The 17,666-nt window shown below is 60.9% G+C and overlaps 1 protein-coding gene across 1 annotated transcript; it reads left to right on the plus strand.

Annotated features, from left to right (window-relative positions):
- The first annotated feature begins 4,423 nt into the window (after positions 1 to 4,423).
- On the plus strand, positions 4,424 to 16,979 carry LHX4 (LIM homeobox 4). Its single transcript, XM_075711083.1, has 6 exons — positions 4,424 to 4,705; positions 11,717 to 11,888; positions 15,278 to 15,480; positions 15,681 to 15,835; positions 16,320 to 16,491; positions 16,582 to 16,979. Exons 1-6 carry the CDS (start codon positions 4,630 to 4,632, stop codon positions 16,977 to 16,979), a joined length of 1,176 nt encoding a protein of 391 aa, XP_075567198.1. The 5' UTR covers positions 4,424 to 4,629.
- The last annotated feature ends 687 nt before the right edge of the window (positions 16,980 to 17,666 follow it).

Genomic DNA, 17,666 nt, shown 5'->3' on the forward strand with positions numbered 1-17,666 from the left:
GGGCTTGTGACGAGGGGCTGCCCGCGGTTACCCCCGGCCCCAAAATATCTCGCGGGGCTGCCGAAGCTGGGGACAGGCTGGGCTATGGATTAGGGGGATGCAGTAGGTGGGTGCATTGGGGGGCTGCAGCAGGAGGGTGCAGGGGATCAGGGCTGGGGAGGTGGGTGCTGGGGCAGGGGAGGAGGGTTGCTGCCGGAAAGGGGTTAGCAGGCAGCTGCAGGCAGGGCTGCCCGGATAAGCATCCGCGACCGGCCCGCCGGGGAGATTTACAGGGCTGGGGAGCTAAAGCTGCCGTGCACGCAGGAAAAAGAGAGTCCAGTAAATAGACTTTCTGTAATCCTGTTTGGTGCAGTCCCAATCCTCCCGGGCTGTGGCACCCCCCAGCACCTGGGGAACCCCAGCGCAGGGCCCAAATGGGCTGGTGCGGGCAGGCAGCAGTGCAGGCAGGCAGCGGTGCAGGCAGGCAGCGGTGCAGGCAGGAGGCTGCTGCAGGGCCCAGTGCTGCCCGGGGGAGTGTCCCCCACACCATCCCCCCAGGGATGGTGACTTCAGGGCAGGTCCTGGCACAGGGGTAGCATCAAACTGTGCCATGGCCACACTCACGGGCAGGACGGGCTGTCCTGGGGGGCCCCCGCTCCAAGTCCCTCAAGGTGCCCTCCCCGATGGGGGTTACCCCTTCCCAGCACCGCAGTAAGCCGGGGCGTCCCCGGGGCTAATTACCCAAATGGCCGCAGGCTGGCGCGAGGTGGCCGCTATTCCCTAATACAATTTACCCTCAAGTGCAATTTAATTTTCCGCGACGCTGGTGGCCGGCCCCCCTCACATCCAGCCACCTTCAGCACTCGCTCCCTCCCGCCTTGCCCCTCTTCCCTTTCCCTCCTCAGCACGGGCGAGAGCCTTTCCCCACTGGCATCCCCCTCCACCCGTGCTCGGGCCATAAAATCACCAGGGGTTCGCTTAACATCGATTAATTTTCAATTACAGTTAGCAACGCCCCATTCGGCAGTGCCTGCGAGGGGAGAGGCTTTCTCCGGCCACTGGTGAGTACCCGGGTCTCGCCGCGCTGGTCCTCGCTCCAGGCCACCCCTGGCAATAGGGGTGTATTGTGGGATGGGGTCACGGGTAATTATTGGGTTAATTAAGAAGTGGGGAGCAGTGGGGGCTGCTGGTGGGCTGCGCACATGGGGGCTCGGGGTGCCGCGGCCGGCACTGTGTGGAGGGGAGGTGTCCCCATCCATAAGGGTGGCTATAGCAGCTTTGGCCACGTAAGGATATTCCCCCCGCTTGGGCTGGGGGAGCTGGTTTCGTCATGCGGGGGGACTCTGGGAGCTGGGCTGAGACCTGGCAAACTCACTGCATGGGCGGTATGAAGCCCTGCTGTGGGCTGAGCTCCCCGGCACCTCCAAGCCCACTCAGGTTTGGCTGAGGGGCAACGTGGCTGCGCTTGCACCCCCCCAGGCATGGGCTAGGCGTGGGTTTTCCTTGCACCCCCGACTCCACCTTGAAACACGCCTGTCGCACCTGGCAACGATGCGCTGACGTCCCCCAGAGGTGACACACTGCCCTCGGTGTCCCCAGTTCCTGTGTGCCCGGGGCTGGGGGCACGCGCGGGGAGGCTGGGTCCAAGCGTCAGCAAAGGCTCTAGGGTTTACCTGCTTTTTTATTATTAATTAATACCAGCAGGGAAGGTGTGGGAGCACCGTTGCCACTTGTCTGAGTTTTGCATCATCGTGTCATGCTGCTGGTGTCTTTGTCCGGCTGCCGGGCCAGAGGGGGTTCAGGTGATGTGGAGGAGGGAGCGGGGCACCTGTGTGGGGCCAGAGCCCCCCCCCGAACTGCCCGAGAAACACAACCCTCTGAAAATTGTGACATTCACCCTTTTGCAGGCTGGTCAGCACTGTTCCTTAGCCCTGTTTTATCTTTGGGAGGAGGAGAAAGCCTGGCAGGGGGGGATTTCACACCCATCACATGTAACCCCCCCCTCCTTGGGCACCGCCAGGACCCGGCAGCATCTTGGGTGGCACAAAGGGGGTTTCCTGGGCCAGTAGCTCGTGCCCACCTCGACCACACTCTCCTCCCTGCGCTCCAGGGTACCAGTGTGTGCTGGGGAAAACAAACCCAAAAGAGACCAAAAAAAAAAACCCAAAAGAGACCAAAACCCTACCAATGCAAGGAACAGATGGACAGCAGGAGGGATGGAGGGGGACAAAGCAATATGGCAACAGTGGGGAAGGGATGAAGGCTCTGCTGGGAAGATGTGGGAAGCCGAGAGCGAGCAGGGAGGAAGATGCTGGTGGGTATTTTTTTTAGTGGATGCTCGTGGTGGCAGCTCCCCCGGCAGCAGGATGCTCCCCCAACACGAAGGCTTGGCGCTGCGTGACTCCCTTTGCCCGCTCCATGAGTGATCTGGAGTGGGGCAGAGGGGGCTGGATCAATCTGGTAAAGCAGAAAAATGAATGAAAATTGAATTCCCTGAGGAGAAGGGGGTGGGGGGAGCTGTTAGCCCGGCTGAGAGATAAATCAGAGCGTGCCGGAGAGGGGAGACTGAGATGACTCCCAGCAGCCGTGGAATAATTAGGGAAATGGGTTGGAAATGCAAAGCGGCGGGACAGGGAGGCCACGGGGCAGTGTCCGTCTGTCTGCCTGTCCGCAAGTCTGGCTAAACTTCTCTGGTAAATCTGCCTTAGGGACCTGCCTTTCTGCATCCCCAGGCTGGGAGTTGCGCTCCGGTGCTGCCGGCGGGCTGGGGACCGTGGAGGGGACGGCAGCCCCTGCCCCAAGGGGCTGGGGAGCGCAGGTGGCCGGGGGCGGCGGGGGCCTGGATGCGCTTAATGCACTTAAGAGCCAGCGCTTGATTTAGGGGAGAAGGGGAGGGGATGGGATTCATCTCCCCCATGGTGGGAAGCTGATTTCGGGGCTTGGTGGACGGGGGGGGTGTGTGTGTGTGTGGTAATTCCTGCAATGAGTGTGCACCGGTCTCTGCCCAGTGGTGCAAAATGAGCTGGCCAGGGTTTTGCTGGTAAAATGAAGCTTTGGGGTTAAAAACAAGCAGCTCATTGAAAAACTATCATTTTTTTTCCTAAGGAAAATCATCAGGCTTAATACATTTCTTAGGTTTTATTATTACTTTTATTTTTAAACAACTTTTTTTTTTTTTCCAATTGCTGGCGTGTCCTACCTGCACATTTCCCGAGGGGCTGGTTCAGGTTTTTTCAGGTGGGAAAAGCCTCTTTCTAGTTTTTATTTCTGCATGGAAAGGGCACGCGTGAGCTGGGGGCGGCTGCGCTGTTGGCTGGGCTGAGCACCCTTCCCTCCCCTCCCAGCGCTGCCATGTGTGCCATCTCGGAGGTTCCACCCCGCTGGGGCAGGCTCAGTGCTCTAAGCCCTCATCGGCCGGGCAGAGCGGGACATCACAGCGCATCGGGGCCGTTCAGCACTGTTGTTCCCGGTGAGCGTCAGGAAGGGCGATGCTTGAGGCACCCACTCCAGCTAACTTTAGCTGCGTTTTGGTGAGCTGCTTTGCTCAATGCATCACTGCCTCTCAACGCATCGGTTTTGCCATAGGCTGGGTTGCCCAAGGGTTTTCCCTCGGCAAAGCCCCGTGGGGATCGTTCTGGAAGCCGTAATCACGCTGAGCTCTTTGCCCTGTGACTTCGGCGTTGCCACCCTTGTGCCACAGCAGCCGGTGGCTGTCAGGCTGGGCAAGCTGCGGCGCTGCGGAGTCGGGTTGGCTCTTTCCATGCCCCGATGTGTCCCTGGGGGAGCTGCCGCTGGGACGGGCCCGGAGGCAGGGGTGCGTTACAGCACCCTGTTGAAGCAGAGCTTGCCGCCGTCGTGCCCGGCGCTGGGGTGCCCATGGGGGTTGCCGGCCACTGGGCAATAACTCACGTTGGCGCGGCGGCAGGGGGACGGTGACGTGCTGGTGTCCCCCGGAGCTGGGGCAGGTGCCCGCCCAGCCGAGTCCCCGTGCCCGGCGGCAGGAGGGACAGGGCTGGGGCTGTGTGCCCGAAGGGGGGACTCGCCGCCCCCTCCCATGGAGCAGGAGAAGGTCCCTGAGCCCCCCCCCAGCAGACGCTGGGGCCTTTGGCTCTTTGCTCTCTGCCACCAATGGCACCGTCGGACAGGGCTCCCTGGCACTGGACAGCGCCCCCAGTCGCGACAGCACTACGTCGTGACAGCACTATGTCGCGACAGCGCCAGACGCCGGGGGCCAGGCCCGGCCCCGGAGCGCTTCGCGGCCGCGGGGCGCCCCCAGCCCCCGCCCCTTCCCCGCAGGCCCCGCCTCCGGCCCGCAAGCCCCGCCTCCCCCGCCGTCAGGCCCCGCCCCCGGCGGCGCGGGGCGGGCGGCGATTGGCCGCGGGCGGCCCGCCCCGCCCCCGCCCCCCTGCGGGCGGTGACGTCAGGCGCGCTCCCCGCAGGGTGAATGAATGGGAGGCGGGCGGCGCTGGCGGGCACAGCTGCGGCGCCGCGCCCGGGCCGGCACCGGCACCGGCACCGGCACCGGCACCGGCACCGGCACCGGCACCGCCCGCCGGTCCCGGCGCTGCCTCCCGCCGCGGGGCTCCGCCGGCCCGGGCCGCATCTCTCCCTCCCCTCTTCTCTCCCCTCCGCCGCCCCCGGGCCAATAAAATGATGCAAAGCTCCGCGCTCGCTGCCGAAGGGGCTGTCAAGGGGCTTCCCGAGATCCTCGGTGTGCCGGTGCAACGTAAGGACGCTTTTCTCTTCTCCCTCCTTCGCTCCCTGCCGCAACGGCGGCCCCGGGCCGGCGGGGCAGGGCGGGCAGGGGCCGGAGGGGCAGCGCCCTGCGGGCTGGGCAGGTGCCTCCCGCTCCCGCCCGGGCGTCGTTTTTCCCTCCCCTTTTATTTTTTTCCCCCGCGTCTAGCAGCGTTAAGAGATGTAACAATTAGGAGGGTGCGGACGGGAGAGCGGTGCCCCGGGGCGGGCGGGCAGCGGCGGGAGCCGCGCGGAGCGGTGCGGGCCCGGCCCCGACGGGGAGGTCGGCGCGGCCGCGGCTCCGGCCGTGCGTGTGCAAGGGTTACGTGCGTGTGCAAGTGCGTGTGCAAGGGTTACGGGCGTGTGCAAGGGTTACGGGCGTGTGCAAGTGCGTGTGCAAGGGTTACGGGCGTGTGCAAGTGCGTGTGTCTGTGGTGCTCCGGTCCCCGCCCGCCCCCGCGCACCCCCGGCCCGCAGCGCACGGCCCCCCCGCTTATGTCGTTTATCGCGACAGGCAGCGCCTCACGGGCGAACGGCGGCGGTTGGGAAGGGACCCGCGGGCGGGCGGGCGGGCGTGCTACCGGGACGGGGAGCCCGGCTTGGCTCGGAGCGATGCGTGTCTGCGTCTGGCCAAAAAAATCACCTCCGTCTCTCCCGGCGCACGGATGTGCTCTGTAGCTACAGGTAGCGTGCTCGTGTGAAAAGCACATGCTCGCGCGTGCCGTGGATGCGCGTGTAAGCACGCCTGGGGGGGTGCATGCACCCACGTACGCGTGGATGCGCGTGTAAGCACGCCTGGGGGGGTGCATGCACCCACGTACGCGTGGGTGCGCGTGTAAGCACGCCTGGGGGGGTGCATGCACCCACGTACGCGTGGGTGCGTGTGTAAGCACGCCTGGGGGGGTGCATGCACCCACGTACGCGTGGGTGCGCGTGTACACGCGGGTGTGTGGACCCCACGGGTGGACGGAGCCGAGCGTGTTTCAGCGGGACGCACACGCCGGCGGCCGGGTGTGAGCCGTAGGGGCCGGCAGCCCCCCCCCCCCCCCCCCCAATTTCTATAGGGCCGGGCCCGGCGCGGGGGGAGCCCCTGGGCACGCACACCCCTATGGATGCGCGGGGGCGGCCGTGCCCCGGGGTTGCTCCGCGGGCGGCCCGGGCTGGAGCTGCGAGGGTGGTGGTGGTATTATTATTATTATTATTATTATTATTATTATTATTATTATTTATTTTCCCCCTCCGTTTGCAAACGGTTTCCGAGAACCGGGGCGTCCCTGCGGGCCCGGAGGAGGCGGTGCCCGCCGGGGGGAGCCGGGCGATGCTCTGCCCGCCCCGGGGCACCCGGAAAGTTGAGGGGAGGGAGCCCCGCGGCGGGGGGCGAGACGGGCCCGAGTCCCGGGAGAGCCCGGCCGGGGCGGGCAGCTGTGCCGGGGGGCCCGGCCGCATTTCAGGGGACATACAGGGGCAGGGGGGTGTGCGCACCCCAGCCGCCTGCCCGCTCCGGGCCGGGCTCTGCCCCCCCCCCCCCCGGAGCCTCCCCCGCCGTTCCGTGCCCGGCCCCGGCCCCCGGCCCCCCCGGCCGGCTGTAATTCGTTTCCGTGGGTGTTTCCGCGGGGGGTGAAGCCGGTGCCCCTGCCCGGGGGGGCGAGCCGCTGCCCGCCGCTCCCGGCGGCCGGCCCCCATCCTGCTTTGGGGGGGCTGTCCCCGTTATCCCCCGTTTCGGTCCTGTTGCCCGGTCCCGGGGGGTGCAGGCGGGGCACGTTTCACCGTATTTTACCGCAGCGGAGGGGAAGAATAATCCCCGGCAGCAGCGTGCAGGGGTGGCGAGGGTCTCCATCCCACGGCCGAATCCTGACCGTCCCCCTGCGACCGAGCAACGCCGCCGGCTCCCAGCCGCGGGGTCACTTCTACGGCCCCGAAGCCCCACGGGTGTGAGGAGAAATTAGGTGCCTAAATCACCCCGGAGCAGCGGTCGCCCCAGCAAAACTCCCGGGTTTGGCCCTTCTGGGTGCCACCAAACTCTCTCTCGCCCGTGACATTGCCGTTTCTGTGCTAACTGATGTGTATCGGGAATTACCAGGAAATAATCCAACGAGATATGATGATGATTATTATTAATTATTATTTATTTAAGCGCCAAAAATTAGAGGCAGGAGCAAAATACGCGAGGCTGGGCTGCTATCAAAGTTTCCGTGGCCCCGCCGAGCCCCGCGGCCGCTGCGGGCTCCCGGCCGTCGCCTTTCGTGGCGTTCCGCGCCTGGGGCCCGATCCTGCACCGCTTACACGTGTGCACGGCTCCCCGGGGCGACAGGGTGCTGCCCCGGGGCGACAGGGTGCTGCCCCGGGGCAGGGGATACCTTCCCCAGGGGGATTGAGCCCCGCTGCCTGCGCCGGGGTCACCCCCCAGCAGCACCTCGATATTTCACCCTGCGTGCGAGGAAAATACTTGACGTTTTCATTTCCAATGGCTGTGAAATCGCGGATTTTCCTCTCTATTCAACCGCTGCCCGGCCTCCTTATTTTAGCAGGGACTGTGTCTTGCAGCACCCGCTTCAGCAAGATTTTGGGGAGCAGAGCCTGGGGGAATCTCCCCCCCCCCCCCCCCCCCCCCCGTGACAGCTCCAGCTTTGCAGACGGGATTGTTAAAACTATAATTCCGAATATTATTTATGAATATTGTTTTGCAAATCTCACCGAAGTAAAAACTTCTGCCAAAGCCTGTGGGAATGGTGCCCGGGTGCCGCCAGCCTCTGGCCAAGGGGCTGGAGAGGGGGATTGATTAATCGCCGCTGGGAAAGTCGTTTGCAGGCTGCAGAGAAATGAATTGGAGAGGGTTTTGTTTTTTTTTTTTTGCATGTGAAGGAATGAGGTTTCCTCCCCGCAGAAAAGTCTTTTTAAGGAGTCCCCGGCTCGGTGCTTTCCTTGGGGGCGGGTGTTTGGTGCAGGCTCCGGTACCGGGGGACCGGAGCCGCCTTTGTGCTCCGGCTTTCCACCCGCATTGCCGTGGCACCCGTTCTGCAGCACCTTCCTCTCCGCGGGTGACCATTCCTTTCTTCTTAAGAAGAAGAAAAAAAAAAAAAAAACAACCCCAAAACCAACCCAAAAGAAGGGGGTAGTTTGCCAACTCGGTGCCTGGCGTGGCCCGGGGCCGGGCTGCGGGGTGCGCTGGAGGAGCGCAGCCCCCCCAAACGCTGCCCCGGCATCGCCTCCGCCCTCGGCTTTGGAGGGTTTTGCGGTCTGAGGGATTTCTGCGTCCCCCCGCGAGTTCGTTTCGTTTCCGTCGGTCGGTCGTTCTTTTCCGTCGGGGAGAGGCAGGGACGGAAAGATGGACCCGCTGCTAAATAAATCACGGCACGGGCGGCCGCGCTGCTGGCGGGCGGCGTGGGGACAGAGCTCAGCGCACCTTGTCAGGCCGTCACTCGGGTGCCCCGCTGCGTGGGAGCCTGCTGGCGGGGGACTGCAGAGCTGGCTGCGGGTTTTAATGGGGTACGGCCAAATCCTGCCCGGGCAGCCGCCGGCGGGAGGCAGGGATGCACGCTGGCCCTGCCGGTCCCCATCCCGGGCACAGCACCCCGGGCAGGGGAGGGGGGGGTGACCCCCAGCCTTAGCATCCCCCCTCCCTGGGGAGCGGCTTGCATTGAGGCTGCTGCATCCCTGGTGTGGTCCCCAGGTCCCCCGGGGTGGAGAGGAGGGGGCCGTGGGGCTGCGCATCCCCCCATGCTGCCTGCCGGAGCATCCGTCAAACCACCCCGCGCAGGGAGCCGGCCCTGAGATGCCGGTGGGCAACGACAGCAAAGGAGCGCATAATGCCATTAACGTTATTCCCATTATATCAAATAATTTAGTTAAAACGAGTGAAATAAATGCGAGGCTTTCCACAGGCAGTGAGGCAGCGTGGAGCCGACCCCGGCGCAGCCCCCTCCGTTGCAAAGCGCAAAGCAGAGCGCAGGGGTTTTATTTAAGATATTTTTCTCTCTTCATGCGCCGGGCAAACCAGTGTGTTGGCTGGGACACCTCCTGGTACCCCGGCAGCTCCCCCTTTTATTATTATCATTATTACTATTATTATTATTTATTTAGTACAGGGGAGAGCAGCCAAGTCGATGCGAGTTCTGCGCATCTGAGTGCGCACACACAGACCTGTGTGCATTTGGTTGGTGCCGTGCACCTACAGACAGATTTGAAGCAAAAAAATGTGTCTCTGTTGCTAAAAAAGAAATATTTTTTCTCTGGAAATTTGGAGGAAGATATTGTATTGTTTGCTGCGGTTGTTTGCTTGTTGAAACTAAGCTGGGTTGCTGCCTTTAAGAAGGAGAGAGCTCCTGTGTTTGTTAGCTTGTGAGTACGTATATATACATGTGAGCATGTGTATATCGATATAAGTATATGCATACACATGTTTATATAAATAACCATTTTTATATAAACCATTTCATAAACGTGCTTACATGTTTATGAAATAAATGAGAAAGATTTACTTTGCAATGCCACCAATTGTACCTCCTCTCGGGGCTGATGCTGTGCTGCGTGCCATCGTCTGTGCCAACGGCTTTCGCGTTGCTCTGAAATAGCTTTAACGAATGCAATGTGGAAAATGGGGCTAGAGCCGAGCTGCACCCGTGGTGCTGCTCTCAGCAGTGCACTGGGGGGGCGAGCAAAGCACCCAGGTATTTTCGGAGCAAGAAGGAGAAGAGGGACCTATGGAAGCTGGAGATACTTCTTCTTCTTTTTTTTTTTTTTTTTTTTTTTTTTTTAAATTTATTCTAGTGTTGTTAATGCGACACAGGCTTAAATGCCAGCAATAAATATGGTCTGAAGGGCACTGGGACTGTAACTATCTAACCTTGTGAATTATAAAATAAGCTGCCTTCACTTGAGATACTTGACAGTACCCCAAAGTATTTTTAAATAATGTTGTTGAAGGCTGTAACAATACAATTTTCTCCTGCAGTATCTTCCTTTTTCCTCCCCCTTTCTTTCCTCTTTTTTCCTCCCCCTTTCTTTCCTCTTTTTTCCTCCCCCTTTCTTTCCTCTTTTTTCCTCCCCCTTTCTTTCCTCTTTTTTCCTCCCCCTTTCTTTCCTCTTTTTTCCTCCCCCTTTCTTTCCTCTTTTTTCCTCCCCCTTTCTTTTCTTTTTTCCTCCCCCTTTCTTTTCTTTTTTCCTCCCCCTTTCTTTTCTTTTTTCCTCCCCCTTTTTTTTCTTTTTTCCTCCCCCTTTTTTTTCTTCTTTTACCTTCCCCCCCTTTTTTTTCTTCTTTTACCTTCCCCCCCTTTTTTTTCTTCTTTTACCTTCCCCCCCTTTTTTTTCTTCTTTTACCTTCCCCCCCTTTTTTTTCTTCTTCCATTTTTTGTTTTTCCTTTTTCCCCCTTTTTTCTTTTTTCTTCCCCCTCTTTTTTCTCCCCCTTTTTTTCCTTTTCCCTTTTTTTCCCCTCCTGGTAGCCCCCAGGCCAGGGTACAGGAGGTCCCCCTCTCTCCCGGGCAGGGTGGCTCCCGGCCCCCTCGGAGCGGGCGGCATCGTGGGGTGGCAGCACGGTGGGCACGGGGGGCAGGTTCCTCCCACCCTCCCTGGCCCTCGGCCCTTGCAGCCCCGCTGTGCTGAGCCGCTGGGCGCGGCGGCTTAATTTACCCCGGGTCAGTAAAGGAGCCACCCAGCTCGGCCACTTTGGCTGGGGACAAGAGAGTCCCCCCTGGGCCTCCCCAGCACTTGTAGCAGCGCAAAAAAAAAAAAAAAAAAAATCACAACCACCCCTTCACCCCCCTGCTATTTACTGTCAGCCGCAGGAGAGGGAGGCAGCCCTTATGCATAAACATCTCTCCTGCTCTTATGCTCCAGCTACAGGCATGGTTGGGGTTTTTTTTTTTTTTTTCCCTCCCTAAAATCAATCTTCTTTCATGTGTGTGTGTCAGCATGATGTGCCTGGCTTTTACCGGGCAATCTTCTCCTGCAGACTTTTACAGCATCTCCCGTTTATTCTGGACTATGGGCAGATAGAAAGGGAGATAAATACCCAGCTCGCCAGATCTATAGAAGCTGTCCATCTATAGGTGATATTGCATAGGACTCTGGATGGCCGGGGATACATCTTGCCTTAGGAAAAGCCCTCCTTCTCCAAGCATCCACCCACAGCGTTGGTGCTGCAGGGTGGAAATGGATGGGGCTGGACCCGCTCTCCCTGTTACTGCCGTTGGACCCGCTCACCCTGTTATGGCCGTCATGCTTCAGCATGGCCTTGCTTCAGCCCACGTTTTCCAGCCATTTCCAGCGACAGAGGTCTGTAACACCCCGGCTGGATGGGAGAAAGCGGGCAGAAACCTGCTGCCCCCAACACAGGAAAACCCGGGTCCAAAGGGGTGTTGGACCGTGGGGGATGCAAAGTCACCCAGTGCCTTGGCAGTGCAGGGAGAGGGGCACTGGGCAGCTGCTGGTGTGGCCAGCATGGGTGGCTCGTGGTCCTCAGGATGCAGTGGGAGCAGAGGGGAAGAGACATTTGCCCATGCTGAAAAAGCCTCTGAGGGTGGGGTGGGGGTGGTTGGTGGCCTGCACCCCTGGCTCACAGCTGGGACCCTGTGGGTGAACCCCTGGGTCAGCCTGGCCCTTGGGGGACAGGGGTGGCCCGGGGAGCAACGAGCCACGTCCCTGCTCGGGGGTTGTGGGATGCCATCCCAGAGGGAGCGAGAGGCAGGTGGGGAAACGGGTGACAGGCAGCAGGACATGGCCTGAAAAATGGGGTGCAGGCGGGAAAAGCATCGTGTGTGTCTGCGCATGGAGGGGCCGGCGGGGCTGTGGGCTCTGCTATCCTGGAGGGTTTTGGTGAAGGTTTGCAAAGGAAGATGTGCCGGGACACCGGCAAGGCGAGGGGTGGCGGCTCATCCCCCCGCAAAGCACCGGCACGTGCCAACGCGGGGCTCTGCCAGCCGTGCCGGCCGGGTGGGAGCACCACGGGGCGAGGGGGCTGCGGTGGCTGACGCTGCTCTTCTCTCCATCTCTCTCCCCCCTGCCCAGAGATCCCCCAGTGCGCCGGCTGCAACCAGCACATCCTGGACAAATTCATCCTCAAGGTCCTGGACCGGCACTGGCACAGCTCCTGCCTCAAGTGTGCCGACTGCCAGATGCAGCTGGCTGACCGCTGCTTCTCCCGGGCCGGCAGCGTCTACTGCAAGGAGGACTTCTTCAAGTGAGTACCACTCGGGGGCACAGCCCCCCGGAAGCGCCGTCTCCTCACCCGTGAGGCAGACAAACACACAACCTATTTTTAAGCGTAATTTCTCCAAAATCTTCATCTATCTACCTTTTTTTTTTGTTGTTGTTGTTACGGAAATAAAGGAAATGTCGGTGCTTTACAGCTGCTGCAGGCTGGATGCTGTTTGTTGGGATTTAACCTTCTGAAAGCCCCAAATCTCCCTGATGCTCCCGTCCCTCCCCTGTGGTGGTTTCAAACCCCCGTGGGCCGGCAAGCTGCAGCGGTTCGGCAGTGGCCCCAGCTCCGCTCGGAGCTAGAGGGCAGGAGAAACCCATGCAAGGCAGCGGCAGCGCTGCCTGCTCCTGCCCGAGCCCCTCGCTCCGGGGTTTGCTGATGCCATTTCGCTCTGTTCATCTTTTTCCCTTCCCCCCGCCTTTTTTAAAAAAAAAAAAAAAAAAAAAATCCTTTTATTGCTCCTGGTAAAAACCTCATTTGATTTCATTGGCGGCTGCCCCTGAGCTGCGCAATGCCCAGCCTTAGCGTTCCCCTGCTCCCATGGGACAGGACAACCCGTTTCCCGTTAAAAATGGAGTTTTCGGCGGGGACACTTTAGTCCCTGGCTGCTGGCGAAATTTGGGAGTTTTCCCAAGGGATGGCAGAGGATGCTGGACTGGGGCTGGGCACAGCTCTGCTGGCGGTGAATCTCTGTGAAGCGGAGTGGTGCTGCTTTACACCTCCTGCGGGGAGAAGGGCCGGAGCCTGCCTTTTGCTGCCCGGGTGCGGGTGATGGGGCTTGGCCAAAAAGGGTCTGCTGCACCTCAGGGAGCGAGGCCGCCTCCCACGCCATCGTCTCCTGCGCATCCCTGGCTGCGTCGGCTCTCCCCATCGCCCCCCGCCGCTGGCCAAAGGGCTCAGCCATCCGATGGCCATTACGCCCTGCGCTAATCCCTGGGCAGGACTTTCCCTGCCTGCCCATCCCCATGCTCTCAGGCCTCCTACGTTCCCCCCCCCGCCAGCCATCAGGGGCAAAGCATCATCTTGAATTTCTCCTTCCCTGCTGGGGAGCGTGCAACGGTCAAAGCAGCCGCTACAGCCTGGGTAATAACACTTCACTTCTGATATTTTCCAGCCTATTAATCTCCAAGTCATTTAAATAGTTGCCCAAAAGGTGCGGGTAATCAATGTTAATTAGAGTTGAAAGATCAGCGACTTTCTTAGATGAGGTCCTGCCTGGATTATTTGGTGCCAATCAATAGCATCTCGGCGCTCGCTCAGGCTCTCGCCTCACCTTTATTTCAACCGCTCATTGATTTTGGGATAGGTAACCTGCAGAGGACGCGAGGATTTAAGGCCAGCTTCAGAGGCAGGTTTGCAATTCAGGAGCCACTTCTGAAAAGACCAGATTTTTTTGATTTTCATCTTTTTTTCCCTCCCTGAAATGGCAGCTCTTGGTCCCCGGCTGCAGGCAGCTCTGTCCTGGGTCCGGGCATCTCCAGGTGGTGCAGAAACACCCTGGGATGCTGAGGGGGTGTTAAAATGGCTTTAATAGTGTCACATGAGGGGGGTGTGGATGGGCAGAGGGAGGATGGGGGCTGCAGAGTGTGCACCGGCTCAGCCTTGGGCACAGAAAAGCATTGTCCTATCCCTCCCTCCCTCCCTCCATTCCTTCCATCCCTTCATCCTTCCCTCCCTCCCTCCGTCTCCTATCCCTCCATATCCCATCCCCTCCCTCCGTCTCCTATCCCTCCATATCCCATCCCCTCCCTCCATCTCCTATCCCTCCATATCCCATCCCCTCCCTCCCTGCCTCCCTCCCTCTCCCACCCTCCTTCCCAGCTGACTCCAGGAGAGCTGAGGGCTCCCCAGGAGATGTCTGGGGACTCTTCCTTTAGGATACAAGCCCAGAAAATGAGACAAACCCCAGGTTTTTCCCTCCTCACCTTCTGCTTCCTGACACCCCTTTGGGTAGCTGCCGAAAGTGTGCCGGTGCCACTCATGCCCGGTGCCCGCCGCCTGTCCCTGGGTGACACCTGCGTGACTTGGGGACAGTCTCAGGGACCCAGTTTTGGCGGCTGTGCCCCGGCTTTCCGGATGGCGTGAGGGCACAGGCAGCCATGGGGCTCACGGGGTGATTTTTGCATGATCGGGGGATGTTCAGCCCTCGGGGGGGGGGGGCAGTGAGAGGTGCCTGGGGTGGCTGTACCCCCTGGGCACCCCCAAAAGCCACTGCCTGCCCCTGCAGCCTTGGGGTTGGAGGCCAAAGGGCTTGGGTTTTCCTGGGCTGCCTCCTTTGAAGCCGACGAGTCTGTTTAAGGCGTAGGGGACATATTTATTCTGATGGCTTTGCTGCCTGGGCTGTGCTGCAACGCCGGGACGGCTCCGTGGGGTCCTGGCGCCCCACTGATGGGGCGTTTAGGGGTGCTGGGGGGAGCAAGGGAGACCCAGCAGAGCCCTTGCAGTGCTGGTGGGAGGTGGGGGTCTGCCCCATGTCAATCCCAAAGCCCACACAGCTGGTGCTGAAAACACCAGTGACAACATCCACTTATTTTTGACTTTGTCCTGTGCTGCCACCACCTCGTGGCATGGGTCACCCTCACACCATTAATTCAGTTTACTGCCGGTGTTATGCGGGCGTTATCCAGGCGTTATCCAGGTGTTATCCTTCATGTCTGCATAGACCAACCACACCCAGCCACAGCCTAGGCTGCACCCACATGGGTGCACCCAGCTCGTGGGCGCACCCAGAGCGATGGGCACCCCGGGCTCTCTGCAGCAGAGTGCCTGCGATCCGCGGGGGCTGCTGGGCAAGATGCACGTTCCTTGTATGCTCCTTCCGCACTTCTTGCGTGCTCCTCGTGCCGTTCTTGCATGCTCTTTCCACAATTCTTGTCCCGTTCTCGCATGCTCCTTGCATGCTGCTTCCATGCTTCCCTCATGCTCCTTGCACACTCCTTGCAGCCGTGCTGGCGGGCTTGCTTGGGCCCACGCCTACCCCAAGCCAGCACACCCAACGCACCCGTCAGGCTGTCATTAAGGTGTAAGAGCCCCATCATTCTGCATTAATCTGGGATTCATCATGCTAGCGGGGCGGTGTAATTAATTTATTTGGTATTAATGTGGATGAAATATGTACTGTCCTTGCAGGGGAAAATCAGGCAGCCTATAAGCATTAGTTAAAAGAACCATTAAAATCAAACCTTCCTCAGCTCCATTAGGCTGGTCTTTCACACTGAAGAAGATAAACCCCTGCCGTGTGAAGTGTCATGCATAATTAGGTTGATTGCTGGTTTAAACTCTGCCCTGCCTCCTGGTCCCCACCCCATCTCCGGCCAAGCCCACCTCGCCAGAGGGGGGGGCTCAGGGTCGCCCGCTTCTCCTTGCAGGCGTTTCGGGACCAAATGCACGGCGTGCCAGCAGGGCATCCCCCCCACCCAGGTGGTCCGCAAAGCCCAGGACTTCGTCTACCACCTCCACTGCTTCGCCTGCATCATCTGCAGCCGGCAGCTGGCCACGGGCGATGAGTTCTACCTGATGGAGGACGGGCGGCTGGTCTGCAAGGAGGACTACGAGACCGCCAAGCAGAACGGTAGGCCCCCCGAAAGGGCTACGAGGCAGGACATCACAGCACGGGGTGGCCGTGGGTCATGTCACCGGCGTTGGACCTGTGGGAAGGGGTCATTCTGGGGCAACTGTTTTTGGGGACCTGTTCCTCAGCGGTGTGGGCGGGAGGTTTGGGCTTGCTTGTGCTGCTGTGGTCGGGGCTGGTACCGGCTCTTTTGCTTGCAGACGACTCGGAGGCGGGCGCTAAGCGGCCCCGGACCACAATCACGGCCAAGCAGCTGGAGACGCTGAAGAACGCCTACAAAAATTCCCCCAAGCCCGCCCGGCACGTGCGGGAGCAGCTCTCCTCCGAGACAGGGCTCGACATGAGGGTGGTGCAGGTGAGGCCACGGGGATGTCCCTCTCCACCCTGCCCCTAGCAAAGAGGGACACAGGGGTCCCACTGGGGTGCTGGGCTGCAGGGGTGCTGGGTTGCAGGGCTGCCAGGCTTCAGGGGTTGCAGGGGTGGCAGGGCTGGCAGGGGTACCTGGGTTGCAGGAGCGCTGGCATGCAGGGGTGCTGGCATGCCAGGATGCATGGGTGCTGGCATGCTGGGTTGCAGAGGTTCTGTGGTGCGTAGATGCTGGCATGTGGGGTTGCAGAGGTGCTGGGTTGCATGGGTGTGCAGGAGTTGGGTAGCACAGAGGCTGGCGTGCTGGGTTGCATGGGTGCTGGCGTGGGGTTGCAGGGTGGCAGAGGTGCAGGGATGTGCAGAGGTCCTGGGATGTAGGGGTGCCAGGGTGCTGGCATGCTGGCTTGCATGGGTGCTCTTATGCTGGGGTGCTGGGTTGCAGGGGTGCCATCAAGGTCCCCGTTTGTCCCCAGGTGTGGTTCCAGAACCGCCGGGCCAAGGAGAAGCGGCTGAAGAAGGACGCGGGGCGGCATCGCTGGGGGCAGTTTTACAAGAGCGTCAAGCGGAGCCGTGGGGGTGGCAAGCTGGAGAAGGAGAGCTCGGCCGAGGACTGCGGTGTCAGCGACAGCGAGCTCAGCTTCCGCGGTGAGCGGGGTGCCGGCGGGGGGCAGGGGGGCCGCGGGGGTCCCCCCTGCACTGACCCCCCACCTCTGCTCTCCCTCCTCTCCCCGGCAGAAGACCAGATCCTCTCTGAGCTCGGCCACACCAACAGGGTTTACGGCACCGTGGGGGACGTGGCAGGCGGACAGTTGCTGAATGGCAGCTTCTCCATGGAGGGGACGGGACAGTCGTACCAGGACTTGCGGGACGGCAGTCCCTACGGCCTCCCCCAGTCGCCGTCCTCCATCTCCTCCCTGCCATCCCACCCGCCCTTGCTCAATGGGCTGGACTACGCCATGGACGGCAGCCTGGGGCTGGTGGCCCACGGGGCGCAGGGGGTGAGTCAGACGCTGCGGGCCATGGCCGGGGGGGGCCCCACCTCTGACATCTCCACGGGGAGCAGCGTCGGGTACCCAGACTTTCCCACCAGCCCGGCCTCCTGGCTGGACGACATGGATCACCCCCCTTTCTAAGCGCCGCTCGACCCCCTCCCCCGGCCCCCCTCGCTCCCCCCCAGCCCGCAAGCGCAGCACGGAGGGCGCCCGCCGGTGCTTGACCTTTCTGAGATTTCCCATGGGAATCGGCCCCGGAGGGCCGGCGGGAGAGGGGGCAGCGTCGGCGATGGCTGGGGGCGGCTGTGCCCAGGGCGGGGGGCACGGATGCCTTTGGGTGTAAGCACAAGAGAGGTGTTGGCACGTGGGACGCATGGCGAGGACCCCGGCGCAGGGCTGGGGCACGGCGGGATGCGCGACGGCGTGAGCCGGCGGGAGGGAAGGACAATCAGGGATGTCAGAGTCCGTCCCGGCGCCCGTGCCAGCCCCGCACCGCTCCTGCCGAGCACCGCTGCTATTTTCAAGAGTTATTTTTCGATACGGAGTTGAAAGGCGACTTGGTGCTGCCCGGAGCCTCAGCAGAAAGAGAAGTCTATATTGTAGAAGGGTTTATTTTAGCGAGGCCAGGGACCTGTCCAGGCAGGGCCATCGCCCCTCTGCCCGGGGGCGATGCTGCCCGCTCCCGGTGTGCTGGGACGAAGCTGTCGGGTGGCAGCTGCGGGGCAGTGATTTATCCCCGGGCGCGCAGGAGTGCTTACAGTGCATCACTGCGGGTTTTACCTTGGTTGCGCGGCGGGGAGGAATCAGAAAAGAAAAAAAAAAGCCTGC

Source organism: Pelecanus crispus, chromosome 5 (assembly GCF_030463565.1).
Source record: "Pelecanus crispus isolate bPelCri1 chromosome 5, bPelCri1.pri, whole genome shotgun sequence".
Classification (NCBI taxonomy): Eukaryota; Metazoa; Chordata; class Aves; order Pelecaniformes; family Pelecanidae; genus Pelecanus; species Pelecanus crispus.

What these genes read in the sequence shown, in the direction of transcription:
- LHX4 (XM_075711083.1), top strand. Translation starts at nt 4,630, where the DNA reads ATGATGCAAAGCTCCGCGCTCGCTGCCGAAGGGGCTGTCAAGGGGCTT. An exon ending in CCTCGGTGTGCCGGTGCAAC is followed by an intron (nt 4,706 to 11,716) that starts GTAAGGACGCTT and finishes CCCCCTGCCCAG; the next exon opens with AGATCCCCCAGTGCGCCGGC. An exon ending in TCGACATGAGGGTGGTGCAG is followed by an intron (nt 15,836 to 16,319) that starts GTGAGGCCACGG and finishes GTTTGTCCCCAG; the next exon opens with GTGTGGTTCCAGAACCGCCG.